This window comes from Rhineura floridana, chromosome 8 (genome assembly GCF_030035675.1).
Source record: "Rhineura floridana isolate rRhiFlo1 chromosome 8, rRhiFlo1.hap2, whole genome shotgun sequence".
In the NCBI taxonomy this organism is placed as follows: Eukaryota; Metazoa; Chordata; class Lepidosauria; order Squamata; family Rhineuridae; genus Rhineura; species Rhineura floridana.
This window is the reverse complement of record NC_084487.1, coordinates 57,111,348-57,128,784: the sequence shown is the minus strand read 5'-3', so window position 1 is coordinate 57,128,784 and position 17,437 is coordinate 57,111,348. Positions and strand designations below refer to the sequence as shown.

The window sequence follows — 17,437 nt, the reverse complement described above, 5'->3', positions numbered from 1 at the left end:
TAATAAATTCTAATAATAATGCCAATAAAGAAACAAAAATAAAAGATGAAGTCCATTTAAATGGAACTACTTCTCTGTGAGGTTGCTAGCATTTCAAATTAAAAGCTAGAGGTTATATTTCAGCTGGTTGATGAAAAGTCTTCAATGAAGCTTAATATGTTTTACTAATAACTAGTTGAACCAACGCATTCAGAAGACACCACCACCAAGTTCAACAAAATTTACTCCTAAGTAAGTATGCACAGCATTGCAGTCATGTCTTATCTAGGTCAGGGCTTCCCAAACTGTGGCCCATGGACAACCATGGGTCAGCGAGCATCCTTCAATTGGTCTGTGACATGTCCACATTTAATATTCATATTGATTTTTATTGCTTCCTTTATTATATTACAAATTGCATTCTATGGAATTCAAATTGTACTACAATATAAGAAATAAAAGAAACAATAAAAAACAATTAAAAATCACACAGCATCTAGCACAGAGCATTACCATTGCTACAACAGGCAGAAAAAACATTAAGTGGTCCACCAAGAACCTCAGCACCTTTCGAGTGGTCCATTGGAAAACATTTGGGAACCAATGATCTAGGGGAAGCTCAAACCAAGACCCGAGTGCCACTGTGTTCTCCCCACTTTTGATTCCCATTGACTTGTGTTTAGAGGGATACTGCCTCCAGCTGTAAAGCGAGAACACAGCCATCACAGCTAGTAGCCATTTATAGCTGAATTAAAAACTGCAAGATCCCATAATTTGCCTAGTAGTTAGGGTATTAGACTAAAACATTTGGAGATCCAAGGTCAAATCTCCACTAGCTTTTGAAGCTCGCTAGCTGACCTTGGGCCAGTCACACACACTTTAAGCCTAACATACTTGACAGGTTGTTAGGAGGTGAAAATGGGTGAGAACATCACAAGACAACCTGAGCTCCTTGGAAGAAGGGCATAATAAAATATGAGATTAATTTATTGAGTCTGTTTTTAAAAATACAATATGAGGTATAGGGTTTTTTCTGTAATTAAACTTGAGGGACAGCACCTTCCTCTGTATTTTTATCTGGGCTTGCCCCCCCCCCCAAGTCATAATCCTTTGGAAATCCTTCTTTTGTGACCCCATAATACTTTTTTCAGCAACTAGGTAAAGGTTATATTTCACCCTTCCTCCTGAAACAGCCCAGGGCAGCAGCAGAGAAAGTCTAAAGACATAGTTTATATCTAAAATATTTATTAACCAACAAAAATGAAGGCACGTACCAAAAATAATAAAGATAGCTTTGTCTCAAAATACATTGCAGATTTTTTTTCAGAATGGATCAGATGAGCTAAAAAAATGTTAAAGTCTAAAACTAGACCATATTAAATGAAGTTGTCTTCAGCAACAGATTTAGCCCTAGGGTTATAACTCTACTTAGTTGTACAGAAAAAGCTGTGTTTCTTTTTCTTTTTTTAAACTGCAATAATGTTTCAGGTAAATGTAATTCTGACAGAGTAAACAATTTTTGATTATGTTATTAAAAGAAAAATTCACACACTCAAAAATTTTAAGAACATCCAGACCTCTTCTGCCAACATTCTTTCTAGCACAACACAAACAAAAATGTAGACAGTGCCTCAAGAATATTTATAGAGTTGTTGCCCAAATCAGAGTTACTGAATAATCCGATGTCAACACATTATAGCTGACAAAAATTAACAAGGTATATCCTTCTCATTATGGTATCCTTAAGCAACACATTTAACATGTGTGTACATCTCAGGCAGTGTTTAGTACACAACTTCTTTATTATTTATTTATTTAGAAAAATATCTGTATACCACTATTCCATTAAAAACATCAAAGTGGTTTACAACACGTTTAACACAACAACCATAGGAAAAAACATTAAAAATACAATAAAAACAAAGTTCAACTGCTGCAAAAAAGCATGTTCTTAATTGTCTGCATAAGCCTGACGGAACAGAAAGGTTTTCAGCAGGCACTTAAAAGTTAAAACAGAAGATGCCTGCTGAAACTCTGTTGGCACAGCATTCCAGCGAACTGGGCCAATGACACCTAAGGCTTGATTTTGTGTTGATGTGAAATGAGCCTCAACAACTTTATGTACTTGCACAAGAAATATGTGGTCTATTTTCACAATAATGCTCTTTTGGGGAATGTAAATCTGCAATATTCAGCTCTATTCTATGCAATTTACTCAGAAGTAAGTCACATATAGTTCAGTGGTACTTACTCCCAAGGAATTACGCATAGCCCTAATTTGAAGACAATGTAGTAAATAGGATACAATTTATCAAATGTTGAAATACTTTTAACCATATCCCTCTTGAACAATACAAACAGCTAGATAAATATTACTCTCTATGTGATGACTTCAGGGGGGAAAAATTAAATTTATTTCTATAAGGTGGAAAGGAATACTGTTAACACATACATTCTGAAAACATTAAAACCAGATGTGAACATGTTTACTTAGACACAAGTCCCAAGGAGGTCAGTGAAAATTGCTTCCTGGTAAATATGCCAAGAAATGTAGCCTTAGCACGAAGCAAGCCCCAATTATTTGAAGTAAACGTAGTGGCATCAGTCTTACAGATTCAAAACAATTTCTTTGGACAGACAGAGCCATGTTAATTTGGAGGATACAGTCAGTGCATTTTTTGAAAGTTCTAATATTTTTTAAAGTAATCTTTTACTTATTTATTTAGAAAATGTATTGCTTGCCTTGTCAACATAACAATGCAAATTTGTGAGTAAAAATAAGCAGATAAACAATTTAAAACAGCAAGAAACCAATTTGAAGGAAATAATAAGCAGGAGGCCGATATACAGCAACCAATAAAACCAAACAGGCATGCTAACCATAAAAAGCCTATCAAACTAAACAAGTCTTTGAATCCCATTTAAAAGGGCCACAGTGCCAAATCTGATAAAAAGACCCTCTTGAGGGAACTGGCTCCAACTATCTGGAAGCCATTCCTGAGAAAGCCTTCTCCATGCCAGCTGCCAACACAATTTGAGGCAAACCAATACACACTTATCTAGGAGTAAGTCCCATTGAACCCAATGGAGCTTATTTCTGAATAGACATGTATTGGATTACAGCCTTAGACAATTCTTTGCTTCAGCATAAAAAGTAGGAAGGTACTCACATGGAAGAAAACACACTCCCTCAAGTCCCAGAACACAAAGGGTTTTAAGGCTGCAATCCTAAATACACCTATTAGAAAGTAAACCTCCCTGAAGACAATGGGGTTTACTTCTGAGTAAGCATTGCGTTGTAAAGATAAGAACCAGCACCTTCATTTAAGCTTGGAAACAATGTGCTGACTGGCAGCAATCACATAGGATTAGGATTAACATTATATGGTCCTTGTGCCCCCTAAATACAAAAATTAGCCTGGCTGCTGCAGTTTTTTAAAAATTATGACACTACTGCTACTTTTTAAAATTTCCTCACATAAATACTAATAGTTATCTTTGTATTTCCATGGAAAAAATTGCAGATTTTCTTATACTGGGAGATATAAAGCATTCTAGAGTTAGTCTATCTGTAGGCTCTGTCCATTATCATGCTATTTTAGTCTTTCCATGGGACTTTCTGTTGTTAGTTGTTTTAAATTAGTTTGCCTGAGTGATGCAAATGCACTGAAAAGGTGGTGTATGTGTTTCTAATAGATAGATAGAGATAGAGACATAGAGAGAGAGAGATAGACACATGTAATTTAAAGCCAACATTAAAACAGACTTCACCCTCCTGCCATCCTAGGGGGGAAAGGATGTAAAGTATGACAAAGATTCTGGATTTTCTACATGCAAATAGTGAAACCTGCATAGACATGCTGGACACTCATTTTACACATAATATGAGCTCAACTGCCGTTTCCTACATGGAAATGGTTTAATGTATGAAGTGGCCCTAAGTCTGAACCATTTATTTCTTAACAAGTATCCAGAGCTTCAGCGTAAGACTGCAATTCTACCTACACTTAACTTGGAAGAGAGTATCCCTCACCTCACTGGGACTCAGTTCCAAATAAACACAGATAAGCTTGGCCTGGGATAACATGTCACACATCTAACTCCATCACATTTACTTTTTATGTTTTCCTGCTGTTACAAAGGTTAAATAAAAAGCTTAAACCATGTCAGTATTTTATTTTCAATGCCTATGACATTATCTTACTTTAGCTTTTTATTATTCAGTAGCCAACTCTGACCCATGTTCAGCTCATAAAGGAGCAATCTTATTAACAATACACCATTACATACAGTACTTACTGGCACAACAGTCTCCTCATCTCTTACAGATTCTAAACTACCAAACAAACAAAAGGGTTTATTTATTTGGGAAAAATAGATTCGCGTTCTGGTTATAGTAAGAACAACGTCGCGTATCCCCAGCCCTGAACTCTGAACGGTCCGCCGTTTCATACAACACCACATTCCACTTTCACCTGCCTTTCATAACACTCCCCGCAACGCAACGGACACCAGAAACACGCACACACAACGTCGCTTCTTTTCAGTTGGCAACCCGGAGTCAGAGGAACTGGCTAGCCTCCGCTGTTTCCCAACTGTTGCATTCACCATTTTCAGAAGCGAGCGGGCAGGCGGGGCTGTTATTCCGGGCGACAGTCCTTTATTTTTGCAACCGCATCACTTCCCTCCCAGTGGTATTGTGAAGAAAGAAATGGGAAGCGGGAGAGGACCAGCTGCAAGGCGCGCCCCATTTAAAGCGGAGGCGCGAGAGCCGGGCCGTCACGTGACGCGGTTCCTGGAAAGTTCTTGGAAAGCGGCCTTCGCATTTTTACTATTCGAGGGAGCTGCAAGCGAGGGAAGCAAGGAAGCAAGGGAGCGGGAAGACAGTGGAGGGTTCTCGGCTGCTGCAAGCCAAAGCAGCACCGACTTAGCTCCTGACGCGCCTCCTTGTTTTGAAGTTGGTGAGGTGTTGGCTTATTGTGGTCTGTCTGCGAACCACGAGAAACCTTCACCCTTTCTTTGCTAGAAGCGAAGAGCCACTGCCGGCTTCAGTTCCTGCAGCAGCACCAGAGCAAACAAATAAAAGGGAAGGGGGGGAAGCGCCCCCCACGTGTATTCCGCCCTCTTTATTATGCCAGCCCCTCTCCCCGTGTGGTTGGTGGCGCGCGCGCCAGGGAGAAAATCCCTCCAGCCAGCCAGGATTGTTTGCTGTTATTTGCTTGGCGTCACGGCGTCACATGAATATTTCCTGCCCCTGGTAGTAACAACCCTTTACAGAGAATAATAACCTAAGCCTGGTCATGGTCGATCGGTCTCCCTCTTTGCAGCAGCAGCTGCTGCAGCCGCGCTTCTTCCCTTTGTAGTTTCTCTCTCTTTGCTTTGCCACAAAAGCGAGGCTGAGTATGGTAGCGGGCAAGCAACTGCCTCTGTGCTCGCTTTGGCCTACCCGCTCATAAACCCTTTTTTTAAAAAAGGCAAGAAAGAAAAGAGGAAGCGCCGGGGGGGGGAAAAGAAAAATCGGATCTATACAGCGCTTGTCGGCAGAGGCGAAGGTAAGAGTTTGCCTGAGTGCGCGCGGCTCCCTGTTCGCCCCCGGGGCCGCCCACCGCGTGTTTCCTCGACAGCAGTTTGCCTGAAAAGCGAGGAAAAAGCGCTGTACCTTGAAGCCAGCTTATGAGCTAGCCCAGGTGATAATCGGGGAGGGGGCTCCTTTCACTTACCTAGTGGCATTCATAGGGCGAGCGATTCCCATACCCCGCCGCGTGGTGCGGGGGAAATCGGGTTAGTAGGGGGAAATCCTAAAACACTCCCCCGAGCTCGATAGAGGAGATACGGTGTAAGTAATCTCAGTACTATAGAGGGATTCAACGGAGCTTATAACCGGCCGCCGGCTGTTTTCTCCCGCAGGGTTGCAGGTTGCTGACTGGGGGGATCTGGATGGGTTGGGATAGCCGCCAGGGCCTCCGTTAAGGGCAAGGCCCCTTCCCCTAACGCCGTGGCTCCCTTGTCTCTGCCCCCAAATGACCCTGCGCTCGCCCGAATCCTCGGATGGCAGCACCGACAGGGCTGGGCCCCAGTGGGAGGCTGGAGGAGCGGCGGGAGAGCCTTCCGAGGAGGAGCGCCTGGATTTTGCCATGCGGGAATTGAGACTTGCAGGTAAGCCAGAGTTGGGAACTACCGGGAGGTGGGGGGACCGGGTGGGGAGGGGACACTTGCGGGCTGGATTGTCTCATGGCGGCGAAATAAGCTGGATGGGGTCTCTTTCCCCCCTCCTTTGTTTCCTAAACGATGGAAGGAAAGAGAGGGGACTTGGCTCCTGCGGCCGTTGGAACCGGAGGGTTTCCCTCCTCCCCAGGGTCGTGTGATTAATTTGCTATCTCTGGGGCCGAGGCAGGTGGGGGGAGCGTATGGAAGAAACGCGTTCAAAATTGGGTTCCAGAGAGGACGAACATCATTTGGGCGCCCTATAGGATCCGAATCAGGAGGAAAGAGTTGTAAATACAACTTCAAGGGCCACGCTTCGAGGGGGAGGAAAAGCGATGGATTTGCGTGGAGGTGCGAGTCAAAAATATCCCGCAAAATTGAGCCCTGCCCCCACCTCTCCCGTGTAGTTTGCTGCAGTTTTCTGTCATTCTCTCCCACACACACACTTGCCACTGAGGAGGTGCGGTGCTTCCCTCCATAGCTGCTTCAGGTTTTCCTTGCGATCCTGCTTGACCTAAAATAACAAGCTATAGAAGGTAGAAGGATGTTTAGTAATCATAGTTTGAGGCTTTGTGAAAAAAACGAAAAACTCATACTCTGTCTTTTTAAGTCTTAAAAAACTTATTATAGTAGCACTCCACAACTTTGTCATATCCTGACTTCCATGTTTCCGACTGGAAGACACAGATATTTCTGGATTATATGGTCTGTCCGTAATCTTAGGGTTGCTTCAAGGAAAACGAAGTCTCTAAACCACTGCCTTTAAAATGCATGAAAGTTGTTTTCCTCATTCGAGTTTACTTTGATTTGTTTTGCCCAAGATAAACAGAAATCTTTGTCTTTAAGTACTTCTGCATCTGTAAAGATTGTATAATTGAGCTTTGCTTCTGTGCTTTCTACATATAATTTCAGATGTTGGAACTTTGTTGGGATACTTTGGGATTAAAGTTAGTTTAGTGGGAGGTATTAACAAAATAAGACAAGCTGCAGAATGTGGCTAGCTTAAGTATTTTTGCTACCTGCATAGCACTTGAGCAGCCCAATTCCCACAGTGTTTAATGGGACTTATTCTTAAGTAAGCATGTGTAGGATTGCAAACTCAGTTTTCAGATGACAATTGTTTTTGTCCTTGAAATGGGCCACTCTTACTCCTTTTTTACAGTGGGAAAGAGACGGTGAGTTGTTCAAGGCTACCCCGTAAGTATTTGGTTCAGCAGTGATTTGAATTGGGAGGGCCAACTTTCTATTCATGACTCGCACCAAAATTCTCCAATGGAATCACTTCTTGATAGTGTAAAACTCCTTACTTCTACTAGAATCTACATTTTTTAAAAAATGTTAAGGTATTTGAGTAACTTTGTTTCCTCTCCTCTGTCAGGATGGTACTGGGGTAACTTGACTGTTGCAGAAGCCAAAGAGAGATTACAAGATAAATCTGAAGGCACTTTCTTGGTCAGAGACAGCTCACACTCGGAGTACCTGCTTACTATTTCAGTAAAAACATCAGCAGGACCTACCAACCTACGCATAGAATTTCAAGATGGTAAATTCCGACTGGATTCTATTATCTGTGTTCGATCAAGGCTCCGGCAGTTTGACAGTGTGGTCCACCTTATTGAATATTATGTTCTTATGTGCAAGGATAGAACTGCCTCTGAAATACCTTCCAATGGAACAGTCCATCTTTATTTGAAAAAACCTCTCTATCATTCAACTCCATCTCTGCAACACTACTGTAGAGTAGCTATAAACAGATACACAAATGAGATCCAGGAACTTCCTTTGCCAACGAGACTGAAAGAATTCTTGAAAGAATATCAATATCAGGTATAAATATATCATCTACTCTGCCTTGTTTTTTAAATAAATACTGAATACAATTTTATGAAACAAAGTCCTGAGCAGTCAGACACAAAAATATATCATGTAAGTTACTGTGAAAATAGTAGGTTAAGGTAATCCTTTTGTGTGGAAGTGGCAGGAGCTTGAATTCAATGTTTCACAATCAAAACTCTGGTTCAGAGTAATCTCCTGTTTCTTTCTTCTGAATGGTTAGTATCTAAAACTCAATGAGAAAAGTGCCTGGCATGTTGCAGTGAGGTTAAGGTGCAGGCAGAGGAAAGGTTCATCACCTCTCCATATCCATGCACCCTATTTGTTCTTAAAATCATACTCAGTGTTTTATATGTGACGGGGCAGGCCCACATCTAAAAGACAGGCCTACCAACCTTTATCTAGTTTGGCTCTGCCACATCTAAATTGTTTCTCTATTGAGAACCAATGAAAAAATCTTCCAGTGCTAACAAAACCTAATTCAAACATTCTGTTAGTGATATGGCTGTCTTTGAAAATCATTTCTGTATGAGGGGAGGGACATGTAATTCATCACTAATGACATCATAGGCGTTCTCTAAAACATGTCTATAAGACTTGTGCAACCACATTGCAAACAGCAATCTTATATAACAATCGATGACGTGCCTTGTGGAAGATTCACATTTTACCAGCAACAAAATATTGTGGTTTGGGTGCTGGGAAAGTATAGTATCCTCACAACAAGTGAGTGAGGGCCATTGCTTGTTCGTGTCTTCCCTTGAAAAACCTTGGGGAAAATATGATAGCACTGTTCAGGTGCTTAAAAGGTTGTCACACAGAGGAGAACCAGGATCTCTTCTTGATCATCCCAGAGTTCAGGAAATGGAGTAATGGGCTCAGGTTAAAGGAAGCTAGATTTCAGCTGAACATCAGGAAAAATTCCTAACTGTTAAGAGCTGTACAACAATGGAGCCAATTATTAGGGAAGTGGTGGGCTCTTCAACACTGGATGCATTCAAGAGGCAGCTGGACAGCCTGTCGGGTATGCTTTAATTTGGATTCCTGCATTGAACAGGGGGTTGGACTTGATGGCCTTATAAGACCCTTCCAACTCTACTGTTCTTTGATTGTATGAAAAGCACTAGGGTGAGAGCAGACATCTAGATCCCATGCAGCAAATGATTAACAACTGTATTTATGGCACTGTAAACTTATCAGAATTCCCTTAGGGGAACTTAGATCTTGGAAGATAAATTTCCAGATAATATAAAATACTCGCATAGAAGAGGTTGGTGGGATGGCACTTCTAGAAAGAGTGGGTTACCTGTATGATTGTAAGATGAATTTGAAGCTCCCTAAGATGTTGCTCTCTTCCAGCATTAATTGCAATTTACTCATCAGGTTAATAACTTGCTCATTTTTCTTTATGGTTGAACATTGCAACTTGGTAGAACATAGTAGATGTTTCCCAACATTATAGCACCAGTTTTATTTCTTTTTTCCCCCAAAGTTGATCTAGCAGTTCTCTATTATTGTGAATATCTTATGAAACTTCCAAGTCAGTCCTATTGATTTTCATTCAGAAGTAAGTTAGAGTTGCAGCCAAGTCCCATTTGGACAGTCCACGGAGAAGACTTCTAGGGAGATGTGATTAGGAGCAGGTTGTAACACAACTAATCACTTTGAACCAGAATTAATGAACTCTGCTTAGTATCTCCAAATAGATACTGGACTACATGGAGCAATCTAGTTAAAAGGAACTTTATTTTGAACAAAGCTGAATGGAATAAACAAGCACTTCACTCTCTTTTACAAGGGCCCAGTGGATCACTTATACAGTAGGACAGTATGCCAATATTTTAGTGTGATAGAAGACTTCGTTCTTGTTTTAGATTCACTTACTGCCTATAATAGGCCTTCCTTAAAGGCCTATTGAGACTTTATACATGCCAAGACTGCAGACTTGCAGTTTCCATGCCTGATCATGGATAGCAGCAATTATAACTTCCTTGTGGTGTAGTGGTTAGAGTGTTGGACTATGACCTGGGAGACCAGGGTTCAAATCCCACACAGCCATGAAGCTCACTGGGTGACCTTGAGCCTCTCCGCTTCAGAGGAAGGCAATGGTAAACCACCTCTGAATACCGCTTACCATGAAAGCCCTATTCATAGGGTCGCCATAAGTCGGGATTGACTAGAAGACAGTCCATTTCCATTTTTCTACAATGTAGATTTTTTTTTATTCTTATTTGCGTGTTCTAAATATTGGGTGTTTTTTTTCAAGGCTGTAGCTGTCAAATTTCAGATTGTACTGAATAAAGTAGACATAATTGCAGAGGCTGTATGTCCTTAATGCATTTGGGGTATTCAGAAGGATCTTGTACCATGTTAAAAGCAACATTTCTGTTTACTTCATTGCTTTCTTTCTTCATCTCTGTTGAAAAATCCCTGACAAAGAAAAATCTTACTGTGTCACACATTGTACACATTTATTCAAATATATCGGTATCTAACATTATGGTTGGTTGTGTTAGGTCTGTAGTACTTTTTGTGCTCTACAATTCTAGTCTTGTTTCCACAACATTAAACCTTAAAAGTACCAAATACATTTTTGAATTCCCACAAGTGAAATATTGCTACATAAACTATTAATATGTATGTTGTAGTAGAAATCATAAATTGGGACCAATGATGTTAAATGGAAGGGTGGTCAATCTCAAGAATGTAAGAAAAATCTTGCTGGATCAGACCAAAGGCCCATCTACTCTAGTATCTTATTTCCCACAGTGGACAATCAGCGGCCTCTGAGAAGTCCACAAGGGGATACTCTTCCCCTACAATGGTTCCCTAGCAAACAGTATTCGGTGGCATACTATCACTGAACCTAAAGGTTCCACATAGCTATCATGATTAATAGCTATTGGTAGGCCCATGCTTTGTAAATTTGCCTGTTTAAACTGTCTAGGCTAGTGGCTGGCACCACAGCTTATGGCTGAATTTAATAAATGAATTATTCATCGTGTGAAAAAGGAATCACTTTTGTCTGTCCCAATCTACTTGCCAATCTGTAGTTTGAATTTTGGCATTATGAGTGAAAGAAAAATACTTCTGTCCACCTTCTTCACAATGTGCATCTTGGCTGCATATTACATTTTACTGTGAAATCCTGTGTGTGTTTACTCAGAGGTCCATGGCACCTAATGTGGATGTAGGATTGAAGCTAAGCCTCCTTGTATTTGTATTCTGATTTTTTCCCTTTCTGGTTGAAGTTTAAATACATTATGGTGAGAGAAATAAAACTTCTGATATCTTCAGGATTACACAAATTGCTCATCAGCGCACCAGGTACTAAGACAAATTTTATCCCCTTTTTCACCCTACCCCTCCAAAGCTTCACCTTGTCTGCAGGAATTGGTGCAAGATCACACATATATTGAGTACACAAAGAGCCTTAATCTTCCATAGGCTTGTGTTTGCGGAGATAAATGTTGTAGGTGATCCACAGCGTTCATGAATGTGGCTGGCATCAATTTCTGTGTTTTGTTCTAGACCCTACAGTCATGGAGTTATATTGCTGGCCATATCTGTGCTCACTTGATTTATACATTACATTGGTTAGTTTTGTGTGGGTACCTGGGCAACTTTTTCAAGCAGAATCTTTTAACTGTCTCTGTGTGGGACTCACAAACTGAGATGATCCTGAATCCTCAGGAACACACTGCATTAGCACAAAGCTCTACTACACCATGGGACAGATGCGCTGCCTCTATCCTAACTGGGCCACCTGAACTGAGGATATCCCTGAGTCCACTGCACTATTCAGAAGGACTCTAGGGAAAACTCTCACTTTTGCTGACTGTACAGGTAAGCAGAAAGTATTGTGTCAACCCTGGCTTGAACCCTATGCAAGGAAAGTGTAGAGATGGCAGTACTGGCTCTTGGTAGGCCCCTTAATGGAGCTGACAACTGTTAAAGCCTGATGATTGATGGTGGTAACACAAATACGTACATAGAGAATGTCAGGATCATTTGTTAGGGTGAGACGTTTATTATGTAACCTGGTTCCTGGATGTGTGAAAATGAGTAAATAACAAATTAATGGTCTAGATGAGGGGCCCAGGAAATTGTGGCCCTATAGTTTTTATTGGACTCCAACTCACATGTGCCCTGGCCTGCATAGCAAATAGTCAGGAATATAGGGAGTTGTAAAGTTTGTTCCTTTATTATAAATAGGGTTGTACTGATGCTCACATCATAGATTTTTGGGAAAGAGCTATGTTCTGGCATATACAAGTATCAAGAAATGCAAGCACTATTAATGGGGAACATTGGCTACAATAAGTAGTTTCTTCTATTTTTTACACACACACTCTCGAACAAACAGTATAGTAGCATGCATGTGCTCAATGACTTCATTTATCCAAAAGTGGGGTGATTGGAGTCCCAACAATATCTGGAGGGTTACAGGTTCCCCATCCCTGATTTAAAGCCAACCTTGCAGCAGCAGATATCGCATTAATCCCAATCAGACCCATAGCCAGCCTAACAGTTTGAAGGGGGGCATCAAAAAAGTATGAGTGTGACTAAAAAAAATATCTCTAATAAATTCAATTGTGGTTTTTTTTGTAAAAAAAAAATAGTGTGGCAGAAAAGTTTAAGGGGGGTGCCCCCCAGGTTACAGGCATGATCCTGATCCTGAATGTGCGAGGTCAGGGGAGGGGGAAAGAACTGTGCTACTATAGAACATAAGAACATAAGAAGAGCCTGCTGGATCAGGCCAGTGGCCCATCTAGTCCAGCATCCTGTTCTCACAGTGGCTAAACAGGTGCCTGGGGGAAGCAACAGATCATGTCTCATACACTTCCCTCACTCTTCTGCCATACTGGGATGGAATGTTTAGCATTCTCCCCATATTACTGTTAACTCCAAAGCGTATCTATAATGTTGTTTTGTTGCTGGTTTGGCTCAGCGGTGTCAAGCAGCTAGCTGTCACCTTAGCCATAGGGACACAGAGATGGTTATAAGAGACTGAGCAAGTTAGATGTGTTTCTAATAAACAAATCCAGAGACTCATTTGTCTCCAAAGTGGACTGCTGCTCCATAGCAAAATTAAAACCAATCTAGTCCTACCAGATTTTTTCTAAGCAGCAACATATTTTGGTTCATATTATTAATCTAGCATAATTATTTTATAAAATTAAAAGCATTACCATTTCTTAAACCAGGGATGGGGAATCTCAGACCTGGGAGCCAAATGTGGCCCTATAGCCCTCTCTGTCTGGACTTTGTGACTCTCTCCAGGCCTACTTTGCACCCTCCTTGTTTTTGCCTGGCAGGAATGTGTCATTAAATTCATAATTGGAGGATAGAGAGGGGTGTGTGAGCATGTGTAGAAACTAGCCTACTGTACAGAGGCAAAATTCACATCTGTTGCTCTACCCTCTTTTGCTTTGTCCTCACCCACCACTGCAGTGGTCCCTGGAAGATTGCCCAGAAGGGAATGAGGACCTCAGGCTGGAAGATTCCCTATTCCTGTCTTAAATGAACCATGCAGTTTATTAATTTGAGGTGTTGAACCATTTGTGATTTTTAGTGGAATTTCAAGACATCTGTGTTCATTCACTGATATTATTAACCCATGCTCAAAAGATAAGGCCATTTTGAGAATAAGTTATTTACTTTGGCTCCAGTTTTGACTGGCAAGCTCTTTGTTCCAATCCCAGATATGCAACTTACAATAACATTTATTCCAACACAGTACGTTGAGAATCAGTCATCTTTACCTAGATCATAAGACTTATCTAATGGATATCCTCTTTTGTTACCTACAGGATAAAGACAACCCTGACCAGCTTTTGAATGTATGTACATGTATGTGGTACTTGGGGTTGTTTAGGATGCTTATGTAACTTTTTAAAAATTGATAATTATTTCAGTATGTACACACTTCATATATAATTTATGAACACTATTCTTTATAATCCTTAACTCTCAAATAAATTCTAGACCATATTACTATGCATCATCATACAACATAGAATTTTCAAGAATGATAGGTGGCCAACAAACATTCAAACCTTAGCTTGAAGTGAAAGATAATGCTCAGTATTTAATTAGGTGCTTTGGCACAAGTATTAACAAAAACATTCTGAGAATACAGAATGAGGATTTCTTTAACATAAAAAAGTTTTTGAATGTTTCTGAAATATCCAAGATTAGTGTGAAGCACAGAGGTAGCCAGTGTTTTGGGGTCTATGGGCACATTAGCAAACTGGAGAAACACCACACACACATCCCCTGCCATCAATAATTAGGCTTGAAAAAAGTGTTTAATGGGAGCAGAATGATCTCCCTGGAGAATGCCAATGAGGAGGGAAATGTTTTAACTTCCTTTCCCATCTCCAGGAAGATCCCCCCCGCCCTATAACAATTTGGCCTGGGGATGGAGTTAACTCTCCCTACCCTAATGGAGACTTTCCCCACCACAATTAGACTCGAAAAAAGCCTTCTATTATTATCTTCCAGCTTTTAAGTCCAATTTCAGTGGGGTGGGGAATGGTGTACAGGACCACGGGGGTGCATGTGGGCTCACAGGAGCTGCATTAGCAATCTGTGCTTTAAGTAAAGCTGCCATTAATTCTGAAGTAATACTAGGCTATTGGAATCCAAATTCTGTCTGAGAATTTTGCCAGCTAAAGGAATTCTCACTGAGTTACTCCCAGGTAAGTAGGGAAAGACTGCAGACTTAAATGATAGTAAGCTCCAAGCCAGGACCAGCGCCAAAGGGCGGCCAGGTCGGGCCCTGGCTGAGGGCCTTTAGGGGCCCCTCGACAAGAGAGTAGCGCTCCCCTTCCGCAATCTGCAGCAGGATCGCTGCCATGGATCACAGCAAAGGAGCTTCCAAGCCGACCGCCCATTCCCTTGCTCCATCTACCTCCTGCCTTTTGCGGCTGTGCGCGCTGTGCGCACAGGGCTGCCATTAACCAAGATGGCGGCAGAGGTTTCCCTAAGGGGCTAATGACCCTGCCACCATCTTGGTTGATGGCAGGGATGCGCATGTGTAGCATGCATGTGTGCCATCAACCAAGATGGCGGCTGAGGCTTCAGCCCCTTAGGGAAACTTCGGCCACCATCTTGGTTAATAGCAGCCCTGCATGCACAGAGTGTGCAGCCACAAAAGGCAGAGGAGAGAGCTAGGTGGAGTGAGGGAATGAGCGGGCAGCTTGGAAACTTCCTTCCTGCGATCCGCAGAAGGGGAGCGCAAGGTGAGGTTGGTAGGTGGGATGTGCGTGTGTGCATACATGTGCTGGGGCCCAAGGGGCCTGGCATGCCTGGCGCCAGCCCTGCTCCATGCCTTCCATTGGTTTACATGATTGTTTCCTGGCTGGGTGGGTTTTTAAAAAAATATATTTTTAATTATATTTAGCAAATCTGGATGGATGAATTTCCTGTAGCATACACGTTTGCTTGGTTTTGTGCGGCTCTTTAAAAGAGAGAAAGCAAAATGTATTCCAGAAGGTGACATATTCATTTATCTAAATATAATGGAAATGTGGAAGGTTTTTTTTCCAAATGTTGCCACAGTACCTAGACATGCTAATTTGAATTGAGCAGGAAAGCATGTTGAACTATGGTAAGTAGTATCTGATATGACTCATGCATGCAACATTTGACAATTTGACATTTCATCCATTAGCATGGAAGCAAACACTGCCATGAGTTATGAAAGGAAACTGCATTCAATCATATTGTGAGTCATAGATGGGTCATTTGTTAAATACTACCATTTCAAATAGAAAGATGAAGTAAATAGGGAGAGATGTAATCATGATTGTAATGTGCTTTTGAGCACCAGAAACATTTGTGTATCCATGAACTGGCATGGAGAGATCACTGGGGTATTGTGCAGATAGTATGTAAATAGAACAGATTCTCTTTACATCCCCATTGTTTTCAATTGCAACTCCAGGTACTTCCATTACCTTCAGCATGCATTTAATATTAATTGTAATTAGGGCTACTATGTTTTGTTAACTAAGCAGTTAGATTAGTCTGTTAAACTCTTTTGAGTGATTAAAATTTAATCAGGCAATACTTTCTTTAAACTTTTTTTAAAAATTAAGTATGTATTTTATAACCTGGCCATTTTTCCAAAGGAGCCCAGGTGAGCAAACATAAACAAAACAATTTAACAATAAGAAAAACACACTAAAAACAGTTTAAAACATTCCAAAACACGGTAACAATAGAAAATATTGTAAAACACAAAAACATTCTAAAAGACAGCTTAAAAACATTCTTTCATCAGTGAACTTCAGATTGCCAAGAACAGTTCTCTTCAGTCATCAAATGCCTGGATAAACAAGAATGTTTTCAAATGCCTCCTGAAAGTTAACAGTGATGGAGACAGACACACCTCACAGGAGAGGCCATTCCACAAATGGGAAGCCACCACTGAAAAGGCCTTGTCACAGGTCCACACCAACCAGGCAGTGCTCGGTGGCAGCACCACCATTGGTAAGGCCTGCTTACCAATTGTAGGGTCCAAGATGGTTGATACTGGCGCTCCTCTGGATTCCAAGCCATTTAGGGCTTCATATGCTAATACTAACACCTTGAATTGAGCCTGCAATTCACTGGCAGCCAGTGCAGTGCTTTCATGAACGGTGACACATCGTGCTGCTCCACTTACAAGCCTAGCAGCCACATTCTGCACAAGCTAAAACCGCCAGATCATATTCAAAGGCACACACCCCATACAGTGCATTACAGTAGTCCAGATGGGAAATCACCAGAGCACGGACAACCGAGGCCAGGCTATCCTGGTCCAGGAATGGCCATAGCTAGCAAATCAGCCTCAGCTGGGCATAAGCAGTCCTAGCCGCAGAAGCCACTTGGGACTTTAAATGCATATAAAAATAGCACCATCTTCAAAAAGGCAACTCCGCTTCTGAAGCCTCTACAAAGTTACTGGAGATGACAGAAGGCTAGTATTTATTACATTTTAATTCTGCCCTTCATTCAAAGAAGTCCAGGCCAGAAGATATATTATGAAGAACTTCCTGCTACAAATTTTTCAAAATCTTGAGAGCAAAATGAGAAAGAAGATTAAGAGGCCTACCAAATTGTATTTGTGGAAAACTTTATACAAGGGGTGGGGAACCGCCAAGTCGCAGGCCTATTTAGGCCAGCCAGCCCTCCCCCTTTGGCCCCCAATGTCATGTTGGCCAAGCCACACCCACCTACCTACACATGACACTTGGCTGAAGCCAAACGGTGGGTTGTGCCTGCAAAGTGCCATGCACAGGGCTTCGCAAGACCCAACAATCAGATTATACTTTAAGACACGGACAGCATATCTCCAAATGTTGTTCAACTTCAACTCCCGTCAGCCGCATCCACTCAGGCCAACAATAAGGGATGCTGGAGTCACAGTGTA

The 17,437-nt window shown here is 41.5% G+C and overlaps 1 protein-coding gene across 3 annotated transcripts; it reads left to right on the top strand.

Moving 5' to 3' along the window:
- Positions 1-4,582: 4,582 nt before the first annotated feature.
- On the top strand, positions 4,583-8,063 carry SOCS2 (suppressor of cytokine signaling 2). 3 transcript variants are annotated; one of them, XM_061639570.1, is made up of 3 exons: positions 4,583-5,531; positions 5,887-6,135; positions 7,562-8,063. In XM_061639570.1, the coding sequence occupies exons 2-3, from the start codon at positions 6,000-6,002 to the stop codon at positions 8,014-8,016; spliced, it is 591 nt and encodes a 196-aa protein (XP_061495554.1). In that variant the 5' UTR covers positions 4,583-5,531; positions 5,887-5,999; the 3' UTR covers positions 8,017-8,063. The 3 variants fall into 3 exon arrangements, with proteins under 3 accessions (XP_061495554.1, XP_061495556.1, XP_061495555.1); XM_061639572.1 differs by lacking the exon at positions 4,583-5,531 and adding an exon at positions 5,544-5,666; XM_061639571.1 differs by lacking the exon at positions 4,583-5,531 and having other exon boundaries at positions 5,673-6,135.
- The last annotated feature ends 9,374 nt before the right edge of the window (positions 8,064-17,437 follow it).

What these genes read in the sequence shown, in the direction of transcription:
- SOCS2 (XM_061639570.1), top strand. Translation starts at nt 6,000, where the DNA reads ATGACCCTGCGCTCGCCCGAATCCTCGGATGGCAGCACCGACAGGGCT. An exon ending in GCGGGAATTGAGACTTGCAG is followed by an intron (nt 6,136 to 7,561) that starts GTAAGCCAGAGT and finishes CTCCTCTGTCAG; the next exon opens with GATGGTACTGGGGTAACTTG.